The 14732-nt window shown below is 48.6% G+C and overlaps 4 protein-coding genes across 4 annotated transcripts; 3 read left to right on the top strand and 1 right to left on the bottom strand.

Annotated features, from left to right (window-relative positions):
• Positions 1–1932: 1932 nt before the first annotated feature.
• On the top strand, positions 1933–2781 carry ASPBRDRAFT_88177 (ankyrin repeat domain-containing protein; the record flags this gene model as incomplete). Its single annotated transcript, XM_067629513.1, has 2 exons — positions 1933–2016; positions 2461–2781. Coding segments are annotated over 2 exons (405 nt in total), but the record flags the coding sequence as incomplete, so codon positions are not given.
• Positions 2782–6559: 3778 nt separating this feature from the next.
• ASPBRDRAFT_50453 (uncharacterized protein) lies at positions 6560–7984 on the top strand (the record flags this gene model as incomplete). Its single annotated transcript, XM_067626546.1, has 5 exons — positions 6560–6593; positions 6965–7160; positions 7217–7305; positions 7545–7674; positions 7879–7984. 5 exons carry the CDS (start codon positions 6560–6562, stop codon positions 7982–7984), a joined length of 555 nt encoding a protein of 184 aa, XP_067484839.1.
• Positions 7985–9684: 1700 nt separating this feature from the next.
• Positions 9685–10458, bottom strand: ASPBRDRAFT_242137 (uncharacterized protein). Its single transcript, XM_067622045.1, has one exon. The coding sequence runs from the start codon at positions 10252–10254 to the stop codon at positions 9829–9831; it is 426 nt and encodes a 141-aa protein (XP_067484838.1). The 5' UTR covers positions 10255–10458; the 3' UTR covers positions 9685–9828.
• A 1117-nt stretch (positions 10459–11575) lies between these two features.
• On the top strand, positions 11576–14014 carry nimT (putative tyrosine protein phosphatase MIH1). The gene is made up of 4 exons (XM_067622044.1): positions 11576–12161; positions 12245–12312; positions 12377–12596; positions 12661–14014. The coding sequence occupies exons 1-4, from the start codon at positions 11908–11910 to the stop codon at positions 13787–13789; spliced, it is 1671 nt and encodes a 556-aa protein (XP_067484837.1). The 5' UTR covers positions 11576–11907; the 3' UTR covers positions 13790–14014.
• The last annotated feature ends 718 nt before the right edge of the window (positions 14015–14732 follow it).

Raw genomic sequence — 14732 nt, 5'->3', positions numbered from 1 at the left:
CGGCAATCCCCAGCCCTTCATCCATTCTGACTGCATCAACTGCCCTGCTGTGGCTCTTGTATGCTATGATTGAATCTCACTTCCCAGACGTTGCGCATAGTACCCTTGTATGCATATTTTCGGTCCAGCTTCAAACCACTCTCTTCGTTGAACGACTTCGATCTTTTGTCACACTTTTTCCACCACTCGGAAGGTAGAATGCCGAAAACTTCAACCTCCCACTGTGATCCAGTCATTGGATGGAAGGAAGACCTTGAACAGAGGCCGTGTGCCGGGATTCTCCCATATGGTACAGACAATTGTCCATATGTCTGAGGTTAAGGAGAGTGGCTTGCCTGAGAACCTGGTCTTTGGTGGCCGAAGGAAGACTGGGGTTTCTGACGAGTATCGGAGTTTCTGTATGGATTGAAAGACACTCCAGAATCACACAAAGAGATCCTCTCCTGGCTGAACGGAAATTCTTCACTATCTACGCCAAACCAGGCCTCAAAGGAAGCCTTAGCAGGCACGCTGTTTGATGGAGCCTTGCCTTCGTCGCGAATAACGAGCTCCGACCCTGGATCCCCATATCCCAGGTACAATTCCGGCGTGGAAAGCGTATCTATCGGCTTCGGAAAGTCGACTAGGATATTTCCTAGGTGGATATCTTTCTTATTGTGGGAGCAATCGGCAAGGGCGTTATGTGAAACCAGACTATCTAATCACATATTGTTCACAATCAAGAATATCTCTTTGAGAGCAATGAAAGAGAGAGTTGTCATTGATCTCATCCCTCCATCCATCGGCAGTTGCCGGCGCAGTAAAATAGATTTGCCGAACACAAATGTATACCATGCTACCAGGGATATATAGACTTACAAGCTACCACTTCAACTCTTGCACCACCCTCCACCCCCTTCTCAACCAGACTGTTGGGACATATCTCTCTCTCCGTCGGCTGGCCGAATAGAAGCGATATATCCTCTTTGGTCTAGGGATCAGCACATCAACACAGGCTATATATGCACACTACTTTTCAATAACCTGTCAACGAACTCAAGCATATCCGCAACGAGTTCAACAACGAGTCTCGACTTTATCCCTGCAGAGCTTATCATCTGGATAGGTGAATTTATGGAGATTAAGTCATTGGCCGCCATTATTCGTACCGCGAAGCGATATGCCCAGCTTCTGACACCCCAGCTTTTAGCTCAATGGCTCCAATGCACGCCCCATAAGTATTCTCGGGCAGACTGGAAGCACACTCGGCATTGGAAGTCCTCCCATATTTTCGACTATTTTCAGAAATTTCCGTCCGATGTATCTCAGTTTTACTGTTGTACTACATTGCTGCACCGATTCGCAATTGGGGGTAACCTAGACCTTGTGGAGCTCATGTTATCTAGGGGCGCAAACATCAACGCCCGAAACTCGCTTGCGGAGACACCCTTACATTGTGCTATAGAATTCGGACATCTGCATATTGTTCAGGCTTTGATCGAAGCTGGAGCAGACGGCCATGCCCGGGACGATGACAACGGAAGCCCACTAGACGCAGCAATAGCAGGGGAGCGGTCGGCTGTGGTCCGATATTTGCTTGACTCATCCATATACCCTCTGGAAGACATACGTGGTGCATTTTTAAATGCTATAAACCAATATTTTAAATCGTCAGATATTCCCATAATGCTCTTTCATGCTCTCAAAGATCTCGGTTATGATTTCAGCGCGACTGACGCTAGCTCTCAAGATTATCTTATCTCTGCCACTTCCGAAGGACATAGCACTTTTGTGCAGCTCTTGCTTGCTAACGGCTCTGACCCTTTTCAAATGGATGGGTTCGGGGACACAGCCTTGGACATTGCCTGCTCGCAGGGTAATGTAGAAATAGCAAGGCTGCTAATAAGCGCAATGCAAGCTGCCGGCGGTAACCCTTTCATAGCAAACAGAAGGGGTCGGACGCCATTGATTCAAGCCATCAAGGATTCCCGGATTGATATTGTCAACCTACTTCTTGACTCCGGCGAACGTCTAGCTGTTGCTTCGGATGAGAACCAGATCCGAGAAAGCGCACTAGAGGGCTCTAAGGGGGTGTTTGAGCTACTTCTTGACCGTGAACCTTCCTTGTGGACATCCAAGGCATTAGAGTCAAGCCTTCTGATGTATACAGCCAAATTATTATCATGTGTCTCAAATACGAATAATTGGAAGGCTATATCAAGGATCCTAAAGCTGGTCAGGTCTGGAAGGACGAAGATCAATGTATCCATCAGGAAGGACTCACCATTAGGCCCCACACCACTTCATAATGTATGTCTGTATACGTACCATGGGGCTTGGTCTTCTGGGATCATCCGCTTATTGCTCGAGGCAGGGGCAGATGTAGATATACCGGACAACAGAGGTCGGACACCCATCCACAATATCCTGTCCACATCCAGAGACGCCCAAGACCGTGAACTTATACTAACGATGATTAAGTCCAGCCAAAACATCGACCAGCTGGACCACGAGGGCAGGAGCTATCTGCATCTTGCAGCAGGACGTAACCACCCACGTACTGTACAGCTGCTGTTGAGCAAAATGAGCAAGGACGCTGTGTTTGCTGTCATGGAGGACGGCAAAACCGCTCTGCACTCAGCTACAATATCCGGGAATACCTCGATTATCCAGCAACTTCTAGCCGCCGGTTTCGATGTAAATGTCAAGGGCTGGAAGGGACAGACACCCCTACATTACGCGTCACAATCACGAAATACGACTTCTAAGGCGTCATGTATTGCGTTGCTGGCTGAAGCCGGAGCAGACATGAATTTATTAGATGATGATGGGAGACCACCGATTCATGATGCGGCGACGTCGAGGAGGGAAGATGTGATTGAGATATTTCTGAGCAAAGGCGCTTCTGGGCATGCAGACTGCGAAATTTGCGACCAAGGCATCAATGCAACCAGAAGATGGATGTATTGTGAATACTATGTATGAGTTGGACTGATTTGTTCATCTAAAGATTGTCTTTCTTTCTTCTTCCTTTTCTTGCTTTAGTCTCCTTGTGTGGTATACGGGACAGAACAAAGGATGGCATTGTTTTGGCGCCATCGTCAAGATTTAGAAGACTCTGGCCGTCAATTTTTCTGATTCTTCGATTGCGATTTGTCTGAGGGGCAACGGGGTAAATTTGTATTCGACTATCTGGAGCTCTATTTATGGCTAGCCTTTCGGGTTAACAGGAGACTATATACAGTCTTGCATACTAGTCGTGTGTCGTACACTGACAGGGTTGAGCACAGTTAACATAATTATATATACTACCACTTATGCTGGTTGGAAATACATATGATATGTCGCTATTTCAATTTATTTTTTACTTGAGTTGTGAATAAGACTGTACAATAAGCAGCGTAGTACAACGTCAAGATAACTGCTCCTTTCTTATGTCGGTGGTTTGAGTAGGGCAAGAATATCAACTCTCACTACTACATCCTATCAAAGAACCTCCAATTATCATAAACGAAGAGATATCAGTGTTTCAAGTATAGTATATACTACTTACCTACTGTATAGAAGCAAAGCCCTAAATAAAGTCGACCTGCTACTGCTACTGCTACTACAGAGGATATATAATCAGACCAGTAGTAACTACTAGGTACATATGAGCTGTCTTTTAGATCCAACAAGTCTCTTTAACGCTACCAAGTTCACGGCATGCCACCTCGCCTATAACATCCTCATCAGGGCGAAAGACAGTTCGTTATGCCTGCTAATACTATGTTGCAGAACAATCTTCTACATATCCTCCAACTTGCCACTACTAGATACATCTCATTTTCCACCTCAAGTACTACTACCTACCTACTACCTACCAAGCACTCACTTCGTTCCTACCCTCAGTTTCGGATATTGCCCGCTAATCAGTAGCCTGAAAACGATATATCGCGTCTATCTGAACAGCAGACGGAGAGACACGTCCATTAACAGACAATACCACATATCCCCGACACCTAATTCGACCACCCACATACATTACTGCCTACACCCCTCAAAAACAACTATCTTCCACACTCCTGACTCCCCCTTGATATACACCCCCAACCCCATACCCAATACCCAACTGCAAATCCCCAACCCAAACCTGCCACGTAAATCCTCTACCAACCTACCAGAAAGTTCCACCATTCCTTTCCTTCCTTGCTACGCGCGAACCCTCACGAATAGGAAGACAGGGAGGAAGAAATCCCTGCATTCTCAATGGACGACCTGGGGGCCGCTGTTATAACCCGCCAATAGTAAGTAAAGCATCGGTTACTTCTTTCTCACTCTTATCCTTGAGAATAATGGGTAATGTGATCTATGCTATGCCGATTAGTACTTAGTACTTACTACTTGCAAGTGAGTATACAATAGAGAATATAGATTATCCATCCCTTACTCGGGTTTACTGGGTGGGAATGGAGGTATCTCTCATATGATCATAGTTACTATAACTTATAGTATCAATATTGACTTTGGATTATAACAGGCTGCTAGAACTACAAGAATTCTAGAATTGTTGATTATAAGTGATATCCTAGTGTGTAAGGGTGATTAATAGATTGTGGAGTTTGAGTAACCAAGTAACATAGCACAGAGTGCTCCATAAAGTCTTTCAGTAAGAAGGTAGATAGGGATAGACACCCACCTAGTATGTACTCCGTATAAACCGTCGGAATTCCTCAGAACAGAGTAGGAGCAGAGGCATGCTCCCCATAACGTATAACCAACCATGGTTAACCACCCGTCAATCAACATACTGACACCTATCTATCTGTACCCACTGTACCAGCGTACCTATCCCAACGGCTACTAGACTGATAACTAGTAGCCGGCAATTCTACTAGCACATACCTCGGTAGTTGCAAAACAACTGATCAACCACGGTTGGTATTCTTCAGAGTCCAGCAGAGTAGTAAAGTGGGCCCGAACAGTACAGTATGTAGAAGCAGGATAGTAAGGCATGCATGTATGCGTGGGCTACGCAACGGTTTTTAATTCCGTAGATCACCACAAGATCTTATTAGCAGAGACTGACTGCCATGCCAGCCTGTGGAATGATCTGCTCTAACGGGTCGGATTTTCTACGGAGTACGTACCTAGAGAGGTATGGATTACATTCTTGAGGGTTGAAGAGTGGAGGGTGGAGGGATAAGTGCCGGAATTTCGGCATACTTTACCTGGATAAAGATGTTCTAGGGGATAGATAGTAAGTAATAACCTTCTCGGAGATTGTTAAGATCATATTGTGTAACTGACTATTCTACTTTAGTATCTATCCTGTAGATTAATATCTGTTACAGTAGGTAAGTAAGTATCACAGTGGTAACGGTTCAGATGATACCAGGAATGCACGTACGTATTGTATAGATACTAACTCAATACTTACTTTGCTACTAGCTACTAAGATTATACCTCGAGACAACTACACAACTTTATCAAACGCCTTTCCCGAAGAAGAATTCCTCAAATCCTGGATTGAATTTGAGAAGAAAAACATTCTACGACTGTCGCTAACTTAGAGCTTATTTAGAAACATGGCCAAAGGTCTTCACTCCATCTTTTAAACTAACTTGTTTGAATCATAGCAGGGTATGGTACTATCCCCATAAGCATAAACTAGTAACTGAAAGGAGCAGGAATAACTCCCCCAGAAGCATAAACTCTACCAAAGAGGGAGAAGCTTATCCCCAAACCCTACATGTATATATATGCGGGGTGGGGGAGGGAGCCAGATAGGTAGTAGATATCCATGCAAGGGCGGCGCATGGGTGCATGTATGTCTAATTGGTACCTGGCGTACCTGCAGGTGTTTTATCTTCGAAGAACGGGGAATTTCTTGCAGATAATTGAAACTAAGCTACGAAGGGGAACAAACTCTAAGATCAAAACTGGAATTAGTTCTGGTAGGGCTGGGAAGGGGATAGTGGTAACTAGATACTATCCTGGGAAAAATGGGTGGCTGGGGGTGCGCCCAAGAATGGACGATCAGTGATGTGCCGAAACGGTGAAAGATGATGGCTGAGAATTATGCTAGATAGACTTGCATGATTATCGTGCGGATTATTGACCCGATATCTCTCTTTTTATTCTCCTAGATAACCTTTCCCCCTTTGTGCTGTGTTGGGGGTGGATGGTATTGGAGGGTTCATTGATTGGGATGGAGTGGGTTATTGATCGATAACGGAGGTGGTATCGCCTTTGGCAAGGGTGCTCCTAAAGAAGGGGTTAGTATATGCATATGCGATCGATATTATCTTGATATTACCGGGGTCGTGATGTTCACCCCAGATACTATACCTAGATAGCCATGCTTGCATGGCGGATATTGAGAGATCTGAATCTTAGATAAGGACATCTATTTAGCGACCAGACGTTAAGTATCCAGCGCCTACATGCAGTTCCCCGGTTACATCCCCAGAAATGCACTTGGGGATAAGCGCCAGTGATCTGTGGCTAATGCGCTCCTGTTTCGAATAAGCTTTTCTAAGCCCACGTCCATGTACAGCAAAAAGATAGTAATTGGCAGTTGGCACATCTACTCTGCACTATGTCTTCAAACTACTCTGCGAGATCGGATCTAGGTGGCAGGAACAGGCCAGTTGTTACTGTGTTAACGAGAACACATGGCCAGAGGATGAAGATCTGGGTCCCTTGGTGAACGGGTAGGCGATAGTTCTGCAGATCGCTTCCCTGATCGTATCTAGACTCACTAGTTGCGGGATCCCAGCACCATCGCAGGTGGGATGGACAAAATAAGGCATCAAAGAGGTGAAAGGAGTATCGCATCTTGGGCACAAAATTGGGACTGACCCAAACAAGTGCTGTCGACCGGAATAGGGAGCCATGGAGAAAGATTGGGAAGGGGGCAGCAAGGAAGGCCGAGAAGAAAGGGACAAGCAAGGCGAGGCCGCGACGGACAAAGAAAGGGAGAATTTATGGTGATGTCATCGAGTTACGGCCGACGGTCGCATCGGGGGTCGGTCACGGGACCACGCTCTGCCGGTCGCGTCGTCGGGGGTAGGGAGACTGGGGGGTTCCACGGTTCACCACGATTGTTTTTGTTTACAGATGCAGCCAGAATGGAAGGTGATAAACAATGGGTCATCTGCAGGACTCATCACGAACCTGGGTTATTTTCCTGTGGGTGTGTGTGTGCCAACGCATACGTACATACAGTTACAGTGGTGACATGCAGATGCCGGAGAGTGCGGGAGGGAAGGGAATCCCCTCCATGTGACATCACGACTTGCTTCCCCCAATCGACGCGATTCCAGGCAGATCTGGGAAAGGCAAGTTGAGAAGATGAGGGGGGAGAAGATAGCATCATCCCCCCATTCACCGTATTCTAAATAAAGTTGCAGACAGCCTTTCTGGAGCACGAGCACTTAGAAGCTGCAGGTTTAGCCCAATCAGGGGCCCCATCACCAACATGAAACCCCGCAACAGCGCTTCCTGCTGGCCCGCCAAGGCTGTTGCTGATACTGGACTTTTGGACGCGGACCACTAGCAGCTATTGTTGACATTTGCAAGAGCGCCCGACGCTGATGCCCGGTCCGCGGACGTGTCTGGGCTGCCTGGCCGACAGATAACAGCGCATGTCATGGCCGCTCAGGTGACGGAGAAGCCCGTCAACATCCCCCCGACTCCACCGAAAGATCCGAGGTAAACAACTAACAAGAACACTAGCCGGTTTAGCACGGCTCGCTTTGCACGCGGGCGACGGTCCAGATCAGTTCCCGGTGCCTATAATCAACAAATAGCACTCAGTAGATCGTTCAGCCGCACAAGAACCACCCCCTCCCGAGTCAATCATCATTTAATTCAATACCCTTAAAAGCGGTGCCGCCTTGAACTTTCTCTGTACAGTCAATGCGTGTCTATCCACCCGTTCTCAATAAAGGCGGAACCGACTGTCACTCTAGCGATATTGATTCAGATAGTTCTTGGGGCTAGCGCCATTCCTGGCGCGTAGACACGGCGGATGAGCCGCATTTTCCAGCTATCTTCGCTCGAAGGGATGATTGTGTCGCTCAATCGGGACCCTCATGAGCTCTAGCGCTAGTACGTTCGGAGCGAGGGAAGGGATCATCATTGGGACCGTCCAGTGTCTCAGTGGTGAGGGGCTTCTGGCCTGGGACAACGACAAAATGGCCATTGTGAGTGGCCCATGATGCGATCGCTGCTCGCAGGAGCTTACCGATCTCGCTATCCGTGGCGGTGAAATGGGTAAACAGCGAAGAAGGCCCCCTCTCTTATTCGATCGAGCTATTTTCATGGCCCACGAGGCAGCACTAGCTTTGAGGCAATATCATGGAGATCGAGGAGACTGCACCCGAATGGTGGAGAGCATAGCTCTCCATAAGTGGCTCGGGGATTGCATGACTCCAGACTGCCGTTTCAGCCCCCCTCGTTGTGGCGGAGAAGGAATGTATCAGCCAGAGTGACGTCGTCAGCCTGTCGGGTGCGACAGGAAATCCTGCTTCAGCTGGAGTGTATACTGATCCCCACACCCGGGAAGGCCTAGAGCCGTAAGCTAGACGGCCTCAGCCTCACGGCGTAGACACTAGACTAGACATGGACCTTTGCTCGAGCAATTGCTTTCCTTGCTGGAAAAAGCCATTGTCGAGAGCAGCGATAAGATCAAACACGGCTTGTTATCGAAGCACCTTCCTTGGATGGTTGTTGAAAGAAGGGGAGGATATCCCTGGCCAGGCAAGGTCTGCAGGAATGTGGGCAGAGTGAGGGCCAACGTAAGGGAATGATGCGAGTGTGAAGAACGGGCCGCAATGAAGACAGTGCGCAAGAGGGGTTGCGAAAAAATCCAGCATGGAGGGACCATCATCAGATCCTTTGCTGCCCACTGTGAGGCCCGATTACTTTGTATGTGTGCCGTGTGTATCCGAAGCAGCCAAGCTGTCCAGAAGGGGAAATACTTGAATGCTCCGTCTCTTATGGTCATCGGCCAAAGATGAGAGATGCTGGAGTTGCACAAAATCTAGGTGGATCTGATAGTAGCATACTCCTCCCATGCTGGTCACTGTGGAGGCCAAAGAAGATTCTTCTGCAGAAATTCGCTTCACTACTGGATGGGAAGTTAAGCGCGTGGCATGCTCGGATCTGAGGCCTCCAGTAGTCCAGTTGTCCCAGTTGCTCTGGCATTACTCGATCCGGCTAAGCCGGCCATTTTCTCCGATCGGAGACGAGGTGGTGCCTGTGAAGGCAACGATGATCTAATCAGTCGGTATGTGGGTTTCGTAGTTTTGTGATACATGACTTGGAGGAAAAGCATGGGCCGGTGGAATGGTTCAATTCTGGCAAGTTTTGATGTAGAGCAATACCTCATCGCATGATACTCGATAGATACTGCGTGGTTACCGGGTGATGAAGCTTTACGTATGTATGACAGCTCTACTGCCGGCCAAGGTTCGAAATGATACCATGGAAACCCCGTTCCTGAGAAATGATACCGGACAAGCTCTTTTTTCCGACTCAGTGGAGCCCAAGTGGAGATTCTATTAGACTCGATCTCTCTTTTTGGTTCTCGGGAATGATGTATAGAGTCGACCACAGAAAAAAAAAATCGAACGGCACACACGGGAAGATATTATTGATCGGATTTCAGATTTTTATCCCGTCCACTTGCGGCTTTGACTGGTCGATCGGCCGAAAAAATCCCAGTTGATACTAGTTAGTCGTCGAGAGGATGCTCGCAGTGATTGCATACCTTACCAGTTATCTCCCACGACCCTAGGACTTACCCAAGTGGGTGTTAGTTCGGCCATCTATTTCCGTCGAAGGCATTGAGCTCGACCTAGATTAATTGATTGACCTAAACCAGGGAGAGTCTAAACCAGGATTGTCATTGGAGGAATGAACCATCGAATAATAGTCAGCCCTGGTCGGAAAGGGAATTGGCACGGCGCTTAGCAGACGGGTTTGTGTCTGACTTGTGTGTGTCCCGAAGTAATACCACGCTGTACGGAGTACTGTGTCGAGCGAGAAATGAAAGAAAAGAAGGGAAAAAGGAAAAAAGCAAATTTGGAACCAACGGTTTCTACAGCAATATTCGGCGAGTTTGTTACATAGGTGAAACCTGTCAAAAAACGAAATACAAAGAGGGGACCCAGTTTTTGCCTCCGCAGTTGAGTTAGTAATGGAAAGAAAAGAAGGCCCAAAGAACGGCGTCCTTTCTCCTCTTCTCTCACTTGTTCGTTGTTCCGTGAGACAGGCACGATCCATCATGGGCTCTGGGCTAATTTTTTCTTTCAGCCAGCCCGCCGAGATTGGTAGAGGCGACTAAGGTGATAGTGAGCGGGCAGCGCTGTAAGGACGCTGATAGGCGGGGGGTTGCTGAGCAGCGGCTAGCGCTGGTGCTGGCGGCAAGGGAGTCCCGGCAACGAGGGGCGCCCAGAGCCCTAGCCTGCTGCGACTAGTCCCGTCCGGGTACCTACTTACTTTGGAGAGAGTTGATGACTCTGGAAGGTCATTCGACTCTTCTATACTCCGTCCATACATACATACACTTACCCATACACTTACCCATACCCATACTACATGTACATACAACATACATACTGTATGGTACAGGTACCCTTTCTCCCCGAACAAGGAAATAAAATATAATAATTCCCCTCTGGTATGCGTATCTAATGTATGTATGTAAGTTGGAAGGTACCTACAGCTGTCACTTCAAAATTCAATATGCGCCCGGAGAGGAAAGAAAATCAAGGGAAATAAAACGAGAAACGAGAGAAAGAGGAAAATCTACTCAACCAAGGAAAGTAAGTAAATCACGGATTAGGATAGATACTAGGGCGGCTGTTCGGGAGTAGTGAATAGCTAGCAGTAGCAGTAGCAGTAATAGTCAAGTCGCTTCTATTATCCGAACCAATTCAGAACAGAAATCAATCAATCCCTTCTTCAAGAATGACAGTCAATCCACTCCTCAATAGGAAACTAGCCAGGCCTTGCAGAGCTCCAAGCAAGCAAAAGAGCAGGCGGTGTCTTGCCGGGGTGATTCCTGAAGGGTCAAATCCTTTAATGCGGTCATGGACCAAACCGGTTCGACATTGGTTTTCTGACACAGCCTAACCCATCGTCGCTTAAGCTCTGCGCAGAGCATCTGGAGATCCCTCCCCACTTTTGCGTTGCCATTGCAACAAGGGCATCCCTTCAGCTTCACTTTCTCCAGACCTTTTTTCTTTCTCTTCCTTCCTTTCTCTCTCCCTAGCTAGCTCTTAAACGTCTGCTCTCCACCTCCTTCTTAAGAGCTTCTTTCCCCTGTTCCTCATTCCCATGCTCCGTCGTGTGAGCTTCGCCCAGGCCCAGTCCCGCATTCAGTCCTCTTCTCTTCGGTAACTTTCCCCCGACTGCATTAGCGTACCATCTACATGGCCTATCTGCTACGATCCCGTCCCCCTAATCCTTCGCTATGAGGGTGTGCCTTTGCTGATCTGGTCTGCGGTTCTGAATTCTAGCCATTTTGCCCGTCCGACCTGCTTCCTGTTCCAACCCATACCCTTCCCGACGTCACCTTGAAAGCTCACTGAACGACCCCAGCTATGTCGCTCTAAACCGACGGCTTCACCGAGTAGTACGGTTTCGGACTGGTCAGCTGAAGACTTCTCGAAGCCGTCATTATATTCTGCCAAGGATCGGGATCCGAGACAAGTGAGGGCATACTAGAAAGAGTGCAAGAAGCTGGATAGGCTACGACGACTACGATTGTACCAACATCTGCCGTGTAGTGTATGCCGGATAGATATAGTTCGCACCGTATCTGTCGTCCATTTCTTCGCTACTAGCTATTACTTCGCTTGGTCGTCGACTTCCTTTTTTTTTTTTTTTTGGGCGTGAATACCAGGGAGTGCGGAAGACTACCATTCTCCGGCAAGAATGGAACACTCGTCCCCGTTGGCTGCCATGCAGCCCCCCTCGGTGATGTTCGGGCATTGCTTTCGTGCTGATGCACCGGCATCCTATACTTCTTTCAGTCCAATGCGTGGACTGGGCCACAAGAATTTCAACTTCAAAGACCTGTCCATGAAGAAAGGCCATGGGGACTATTTTAACGTGAAACCCGTTCGGGGTTCGTCTCCCACGGCTAGCCTGGCGGCAGATCTGTCTCAAAATTTTCACATTGATCAAAGGTTCGTTCGGCCGTTAGGTTTCGGGTCTTTGTTCCCAGTGTCTGGTCCACCCATGAATGGAGTCACTAACACCCCAAAATTAGTCCGCAGCTGACTACGCCCCGGCGGTCTTTGTTCACGGCGAGTCTGCTCGGGAATAGTAACCGGTGTGGTAAGAGGGTCACTCACTTCCAATTGAGGCCATAAGAGTGTGGATTGCTTAAACTGTAGAGCAGAGTCTATGACCACACCTCCCCTGCCCGCATCCTCGCCTGCTCCCACCATGGATATCATGGACATGTCGCCGTTACCGCATAAGCCGGCATTCGGCCTTCTGAACGAAGCCGAACTCGACTCGCCTAGCCTGGATTCTACCATGGATACTCCGATGATGTCTGCCGCCCCGAGCCCCCTCGAGGAATCGCCCCTGGTCCAGCAAAAGGATAGCTTGCAAGAGTAAGAAAGAAGTGCTTGGACGTGACTTAGGCCGATGTGGATCTAATTGCATTTGTGTCTGTAGGAGAAGACGTCCGACTTTCTTGCGGCCGAGTTTAGCCAGGAGCAAGGCCCAGACCTTTCAGCTGGGCATGACCAAACCCGCCCCGGAGAGCCAGGCACCACCGTTCAAGTTCCAGAGCAAAGGGGGAAAAACATCGCTGAGCGCATCTGCATCACTAGAGGATATGTTCAACGAGTCACCACAGCGGGAACGACACTCATTGAGTCGCCACTCGAGCGGAATCCTGGTCAATCCACGACTAAGACCCCAACTTGGAAACAGTGGCAGCCATGTCCGCGGCAATGGCTCACCCACGGCGGCTTCGATCCGCAAAAATTCGCACCCGATGATGCGCCCTCGGAAACAGTGCCGACGCTCGCTGAGCATGTTTGAGCACCCGGAGGATATTGTTGTCGAAAAAGAGGCTAACTATACTACAAATGCACCACTTCCGTCGATCACCGACATTGAAGGAACCCCGAGCCTGCAGCTCCCTCACACCTTTTCTGAGGACCAGGCCGATACACTGCCTCGCATCGACAAGAGTATCCTCGTGGAGCTCCTGGATGGCAAGTACAACGATCGTTTTGACAACATTATGGTCGTCGATTGCCGCTTCGAGTATGAGTACGAGGGCGGACACATCACCGGAGCCGTGAACTACAACGACAAGGATTACCTGGCCGCCGAACTCTTCGCAAGCCCGAAGCCGCGGACGGCGTTGGTCTTTCATTGTGAATATTCCGCTCACCGAGCCCCGATCATGGCGAAGTATATCCGCCATCGGGATCGTGCCTACAACGTGGACCAGTATCCGCACCTCAGCTATCCCGATATGTACATTCTGGAGGGCGGCTACAGCGCCTTCTTTGCCGAGCACCGGACATTGTGCTATCCACAGAACTATGTTGAGATGAGCGCCAAGGAGCACGAGTTTGCCTGCGAGCGTGGCCTCGGGAAGGTCAAGCAGAGGTCCAAGCTCAACCGAGCCCAGACGTTTGCCTTTGGTCAGCACTCTCCCCAGATGGAAGACAGTCCCACTGGGAGGTGTCGCAACAACGCAGGTGACCGCAACCGATTTCTCGGCTCCCCATTTGCCGAAAGTCCGGCATCTGGACGATTCCCTGGCCGGCGCATGCTTTCCTACTGAGTTTATTAGAACATTTTCCTCGATTTCTCTGGCACGCCATGATACATGGGTATCATGATGCGTTTTCTCATTTGCTACCACCTGACGGGCATTCCTTTGGATTTCTTTTACGCTGTCGTTCGACATTCAGATACAGTTTGGCCACTGCGGGTCAATTGGCTCTTGAGTGAGTTTTCTGGGTATTGGCGTCAGAGCGTCTTGCATTGGGATAGTAGTGGATGGCTTGCATCAATTGCTTGTCTCTGCCTCCCACACACCATTCGTTTGCTTTGGGTTTCCTTACTCTCACTTGGGGTTGGTGCGGTTATTAGACGGCCATTCTGACGACGATTGGTTTCGACTCCCTGGAGTACGTTCTGCTTTACGATTCGAAGACGAGTTTATTGCTTCTCGCCACCCGTACCTCACCATCTCACCTTTCGACCGAGTTCGACCCCTGATTTCTTCCTATGACCGACCACTCCCTTCGGATCTCTTTTTATTTCCTATGTTTTCTTAACGACCATCTTGATCTTCGACCACACCCGTGTGATCGACTTATGATACCTCGCCAGCTGGCATTTTCTTCTGCGACTAATTTCCTTTTCTCTCTACCGTCGTTTAATCATCCACCCCGAGCTCCTGTAAAGCGCTACGGGAGTGCCACACTACACGCCGTACCACACAGTACATATCGACATACGGCCCCATCAGGAGATAATCTTGACATGCACACTCGCTATTGGAAGCAAGACCTGGCCTGAAAAATGAGGCTAGAGGTCTGACTGCGAAAAAAATGATCGTGCAGGTGTACATACATAAAACTACGAACCTGGTCGGCTACTGGCCCGACTATAATGTATGGGGGGATTGGAGGTTAAAGACTAATTTCCTATGTTGGACAATGATGATGTGAATTCCAAAATATTCTGACTATACCAAGTAAAAGTAAACATCTGGGAAG

The sequence above is a fragment of the Aspergillus brasiliensis genome, assembly GCF_001889945.1.
Source record: "Aspergillus brasiliensis CBS 101740 unplaced genomic scaffold ASPBRscaffold_1, whole genome shotgun sequence".
Classification (NCBI taxonomy): Eukaryota; Fungi; Ascomycota; class Eurotiomycetes; order Eurotiales; family Aspergillaceae; genus Aspergillus; species Aspergillus brasiliensis.
The sequence above is the reverse complement of the archived record's forward strand: the minus strand, read 5'-3'. Positions and strand labels throughout refer to the sequence as shown.